A 6,402-nucleotide genomic window follows, 5' to 3' on the forward strand; every position below is an offset into this window, starting at 1 on the left:
ATACCCACATTTATCCTTTTTAAAATATTTTATTTTTATTGATTTCAGAGAGGAAGGGAGAGAGAGAGATAGAAACAGCAATGATGAGAATCGTTGATCTTCTGCCTCCTGCACACCCCCTACTGGGGATCAAGCCTGCAACCCCGGCATGTACCCTGACCGATTATCCAACCGGTGACCTCCTGCTTCATTCCACGTGATGCTCAACCACGGAGCCACGCAGGCCAGGCACATTTATCCTTTTAGGTGGCTCATGAAGTGAATGAGAACTGGTATTGCATTAAACCCAATTTACAGATACGGGAGCTGCTAGAAGCAGATTCTCTGAGGCCCCTTGGTCCCCTGGCCCTGCTCTGCACGGAGGAAGCTCTAATAGATGCTGTTCTCACGGGGATGCTGCAGCAGCTCCGAGAGGAGAGGGCCCCTGCACTCGGGTCGTCCCTCCCCGCCTCCCGGCAGCTCACTCTTGCCCCCTCCCCTGCAGGTGGTGAGCGATGGGCGACTGGAGCTTCCTGGGGAACATCCTGGAGGAGGTGAGCGAGCACTCCACGGTCGTAGGCCGCGTGTGGCTCACGGTGCTCTTCATCTTCCGCATCCTCATCCTGGGCACGGCCGCCGAGCTCGTGTGGGGCGACGAGCAGGCCGACTTCGTGTGCAACACGCAGCAGCCGGGCTGCGAGAACGTCTGCTACGACGCGGCCTTCCCCATCTCGCACGTCCGCCTGTGGGTGCTGCAGATCATCTTCGTGTCCGCGCCGTCGCTCGTGTACGTGGGCCACGCGGTGCACCAGGCGCGCGCGGAGGAGAAGCGCGCGGCGCGCGAGGCGCAGGAGCCGGGCCCCGCGGGCGGGAGGGGGGCGGGCGCCGAGCAGGGCGGCAGCCAGAAGGGCGGCGGCGGCGGCGGCGGCGGCAGGGGCGCCCGGCGGTTCCGGCTGGAGGGCACCCTGCTGCGGACCTACGTGGGCCACATCGTCTGCAAGAGCCTGTTCGAGGTGGGCTTCGTGGCGGGCCACTACCTGCTGTACGGGTTCCGCATCCCGCCCCTCTACCGCTGCAGCCGCTGGCCCTGCCCCAACGTGGTGGACTGCTTCGTGTCGCGGCCCACGGAGAAAACCATCTTCATCCTGTTCATGCTGTGCGTGGCCTCCGTGTCCCTCGTCCTCAACATCCTGGAGATGAGCCACCTGGGCCTGAAGCGGGTCCGCTCTGCCTTCCGGGGGCCCGTGGAGCAGCCCCCGGGGGAGGTGCCCGAGACGCCCCTGCACTCCATCGCCGTGTCCTCCGTGCAGAAGGCCAAGGGCTACCAGCTCCTCGAGGAAGAGAAGATCGTGTCGCACTATTTCCCTTTGGCCGAGGCCGGCCTGGGGGAGCCCGGCCCGCTGTCCGCCCAGCCCTTCCGTCAGTTCGAGGAGAGGAGGGGCGCGGGGCCCCTGGGGGGCCTGCCCGGGGCTTACCCGGAGGCGCTGCCTTCCTACGCGCAGGTGGGAGCCCGGGGATGGGAGGGGGACGAGCAAGCGGGGGAGGAAGGAGCAGACCCCGAGCGGGTTGCGGTGGCAGAGAGGCAGGAAGCAGAGAGAGTGAGCACAGACGGGCGGGAGACCCTGGCAGGGCCCGAGGGGGCGGACGAGGCCTCCAGGGTGGGGAAGCCGGGGGAGGAAGAAGAGCTACCGGCCGAGAAGGTGGCGAAACAAAGGCTGCCGGCCGAGAAGGCACCTTCCCCGGGGCCAGAGCTGGCTGGGGAGGACACCAGACCCCTGAGCAGGTTGAGCAAAGCCAGCAGCAGGGCCCGGTCAGATGATCTGACCGTATGAGGTGGCGCCAACGGAAGAAAGAAAACACGGGCGCTGGCCTGTGGGCCAGGTGCAAGGAAAAATGCCCACAGGAGTTGTCTCTGCCCCTCCCCTCACACCCGTGCCTGGTGGGGCAGTGCGCGCTGCAGTTAGTGAGCTGTCTTTCCCGTGTGCAAGATAAACCCACCGTCCCAGCCAAGTTCCCAGGCTCCTATGGCTGCCCTGCCCTCTGCCCCAAGGCTGCGGGACTCTGCCTTGGTCCCCATTTCTCCATAGAAAGCCTTCTGATCAGACTGGAGATCACCTCAGGCCTTTTCACTAGCGTTGTCTCAAGCTCACTCAGCCGGACTTTGTCACCCAGCCCTTCCCTAGCAGACACCATGTGACCCTGTATCAGGTTCCAACGGCAACCCCTCTAGGACACAGGCAGGCGACTGGGTTGGTGAGGTGGGCCTGTCCTCATGGCCTGGAGGCTAGGGCTGTGAACACTGGGGGGCAGAGGGCAGCTGCCCGCCCGTCCAGGCAGTGGCTTCCAGGCGGCGGCTACCAGGCTGTCTGATATTTCAAGAGAAGCCAGAAACGCAGACATTTAAGTGAAATTTCCAATATTTTTAATGTTGCCCACTAAATTTTAAATATGCCCATGTGGATCAGACCAATCGTGTGTAAGCCAAATTGTGGGGCACCCCCCTGCAAGGTCAGCATACATGAGGGAGCCCAGCTTTCCTGTGCTATTGGTCATATATTTTTTATGGTTTCCACTTGTTTCTGTGGCTTCCGAACCCCTCTGCACCATTTTTGAGTCTTCAGTTGAAATCATCAGTCTAAGATCCCAGCCCTCGGGGCTCAGTGGTTGAGGTCAACCAATGAACCAGGAGGTCACAGTTCGATTCCCGGTCAGGGCACATGCCCGGGTCGCGGGCTCGATCCCCAGAGTGGAGTGTGCAGGAGGCAGCCCATCAATGATTCTCTCTCATCATTGATGTTTCTATTTCTCTCTCCCTCTCCCTTCCTTCTGAAATCAATAAAAAATATATTTTAAAAAAAGAAAGAAAAGAAATCATCAGCCGAAGAGATACCCAGAGTTCTCAGTGTCCTTTCTTTTGAGTCGCTGTAGCCCCTGGGTTCTGACACAATTACACCCCTCACATTGTTGGGAATTCTGCTCTGAGTCCATCAGAGAAAGCAAGCAAGGCCCCAAACCCTCTCCCTGGGAACTAAAGAGGCTTTCAGGCCTGCTGTTAGTTTTCTTCCCTGAAGCAAAGAAGGCCCTTTCTTTCCTTTCCTCTTCCAACCTCAGTGCCCAGCCCTGCTGGGAGCCAGAGGTTGCCTGCCCACGGACCTGCCTTAAGGAGGCTCAGCTCCCCGGCACCAATTGGCCCATCAGAGTGGCACTAGGGAGAGTCTCTTACAAAGTGTGAGTCCAAACAGCCAGGGCCCCAAAATTCAGTCCCAGGCCAGGTTTTATCCCTGGAAGCGATGTAGAGACCGAAGGGAACAAGCGGGTTCTCTAAGGTCTCCTGTCCTTCATCCCCACAACCAATAACCCTCAAGCATAGAGTCCGGTCAGGGAAAAGCCTCAGGTACACGTACATATTTCACACAGGGCGCCATTGTACCAGCGCCAATCCATGCCCAGGGCAGAGGGAGCAAGTCAGTGGTCACCAAGATGGTTCATCTAAACCAAAGTGATGCTTCATGCAGTAGGAGGCTAAGGTAGGCGGGTAGAAACCAATTTGACATGGCAGGGATCTAGACAGGACACCATCAGGGGACACCAGCAGTGGTTCTCAACCTTTCTAATGCCGCGACCCTTTAATACAGTTCCTCATGTTGTGGTGACCCCCAACCAAAAATTATTTGCGTTGCTACTTCATAACTGTAATTTTGCTACTGTTATGAATCGTAATGTAAATATCTGTGTTTTCTGATGGTCTTAGGCGACCCTGCTAGCGGTTCTCAACCTGTTGAGAACCGCTGCTGTAGAGCCTAAGACCATCGGAAAACACAGATATTTACATTACGATTCATAACACTAGCAAAATGAGGAACTGTATTAAAGGGTCGCGGCATTAGAAAGGTTGAGAACCACTGCTATAAAGGTCCCTAGAAAAACTGCCTTCCTTCTATCTTCCCCACAACCAGCACCGTCCTAAACCCCTTGTGCTGCCCTCTGGTTGCCATGGTTCCCTTTTAAGATATTCGCTCCAGAGTGAAGCCTCCCCCAAAACCATTCCTCCCCAGGACCATGTGCCCGTTTCCTGGTGCCCTTTCCAAAGCAGAGGGGTCTAAAGATTAAATTCGTTCTAAGGTCTGATTGTTTGATAATTAATTACTCAAGCAACGAACAGAGCAGGGATTTTTATCTCACAGACGTGACTTTCTGGCTACTGCTTGAATCTTCCCCTTGCAACCAACACTATTCCACACCTTCTTCTGTCTGGTGAGAGAAGTAGCAAATCCCGGGCCTGAGAACCAGACCATGCATCACAGGCCCCAACCGGCTACACTATCGCCCCTACCATTTTGCTCTTGAAGGCCAATTTTAAGAAAACATCAAGTCAGAGCCTGGGAACAGCTTGATCCTTACCAGGATGAAGGATAATGTGTCTATCTCAACTAGGACTTAATTCAAAAGAGAAAAACTGCTCCGAGTGGAAACTGCGGGTGCTGTGTAGAAGCAGTTTAGTGGTGACAGTTGCTGGTCTCCTCTCTGCTGGGTGACACGTGTGTGGGTGAGTGCATTTCCTTGGATGAAGCAGCATCCTGCTTCCCTGTCTCTACCCACCCTGCCACCATGGAAGTTGACTTTTGGAAGAAACAGACACAGGCATCACGGGACCAGGATTTGTTTTTTCTAGTTCTGCCCTGTAGGAGCTACGTTATCATCCCGTAACCTCTCTGTACCTCCGTTTTCTGTCTACGAACTAGAGATAGCATTTGGCTGCCAACCTGGAGCCTGCTGAGTGGTGCCACTTCCTGGGAGGTCCCTCCAATAGCAGGGAGACTGGGCAGAAGGGCAGGTGGGTGCTTTCCATCTGACCCTCCCACCTGCCTTGCAGTTACCTGGTGAGAGTTTTCCGTTGTGGAATAGACACTCCAGAGATCAGTTTTCCCAGAGAAGACTCAAACAGAACCTTAACACCATATGATTAGTAGGAACCTGAGACTCTTTGACCTTGAGAGATGTCTGGGGACAGATTGACAATTACTTTCATCCTCTGAAAAATGTCCCTTCGTGCCCCACCTTAAGCTGCCAGCTTCCATTCCCAGGCAGCTATGTGTCCATGGAGGCCCTGCTCCCTCTACACAGCTGGGTCTCTCTGTTTCTCCCTCTGAGGCAAATAATTATGACTGACTCAGGATTATAATCCACTGGGCTCCATAAGCTCCAGCGTCAAGTCCCACTCCTTGTCCTTCCCTTGTTATAATAACTCTTTAGGACACATGGACCTACCAATAAAAAGTATTGGACAGCAAGACATACAAGCGCCCCTCCCTCCAGAGGAAAGGGGCTATTGACTAATAGCAGTCATAACACCCCCGTCAGGGGAGATCTGTGACCAAGAGGGACAGAGTTACTCAAGTTCAGTTAGAAAGTTTCACGCCTGGCTCTGTGACCCCCCATGCGTAGCTGTGGGGGAATTATAAAAAGGCCTATCTGCTTTCACCATGACTTTGTCACTTGCCACACAGGTGAAGCATCCAACTCAGAATTAAACAAATATTCCTAAAGGTCCGTGAGGCCTGGGGATCAGTTTTTCCCATAAAGAGGAATGAAGTTCAGCCCGGCCGGTGTCACTCAGTGGTTGAGTGTCGACCTATGAACCAGTTTTTCTAATTCATCCAAGATTTCCAGTTACATTTTTCTATCTTTTACATTTGCTACAGTTGTCATCTCTACACTGGTCAGATCTATAGATGGAAGGAAGAAAAAATGAGTCACCTCCTGAATTGAATTAGACTAATAAAACTAACAGAAAATAGATGAGATCAAATAAATGTAGGTGAGCTGAACCAACAGAATATGATGTAACAAAACAAAAAAATCCTCAGTCACATCTTTAAAGCAGACATAATGGCAAATTACAACAATTATGGGCATCTATAATAGCTCCTAAGTCAGAATCTCACCTCTGGAACAACTCTGTATCCTTCTTGAATTACAAACTAGTAGTCTTCCCCTTAAGTTTTTGATTTTGTTTTTGTTTTTAAGAAAGAACTCATGGACATGGACAACGCTGTGGTGATTGCTGGGGAGGGAGTGGGTAAAAGAGGGTAAAAGCAGGATAAATGGTGATGGATGAAGATTTGACTTGGGGTGGTGAACCCACAATACAGTGTACAGAGGATGTGCTGTGGAATTGTGCAACTGAAACCTGTATAATTTTGTTAACCAGTGTCACCCCAATAAATTAGATAAAAAAGAAAATAAAATAAATATTCTAGGGACTTACCTAGTGGTCAAAGACCCTCCTTGACTTTTTAAAAATCCTGTTGACCTAATTACTGTATCTAGTTAGGGCCCACACATATACGGGGACCTATGAGTAACAGACAAGGAAAATAACAACAAAGAGGTTGTGACAGCCTGGAGTCTATGAAAGGTTTC

At 52.9% G+C, this 6,402-nt stretch overlaps 1 protein-coding gene across 1 annotated transcript; it reads left to right on the forward strand.

The window, feature by feature from the left end:
* Positions 1-494: 494 nt before the first annotated feature.
* On the forward strand, positions 495-1,811 carry GJA8 (gap junction protein alpha 8; the record flags this gene model as incomplete). The annotated part of the gene is made up of 1 exon (XM_080647582.1): positions 495-1,811. The coding sequence occupies one exon, from the start codon at positions 495-497 to the stop codon at positions 1,809-1,811; it is 1,317 nt and encodes a 438-aa protein (XP_080503708.1).
* Between the last annotated feature and the right edge of the window lie 4,591 nt (positions 1,812-6,402).

The sequence above is a fragment of the Plecotus auritus genome (genome assembly GCF_963455305.1).
Source record: "Plecotus auritus genome assembly, chromosome: 12".
Lineage (NCBI taxonomy): Eukaryota > Metazoa > Chordata > Mammalia > Chiroptera > Vespertilionidae > Plecotus > Plecotus auritus.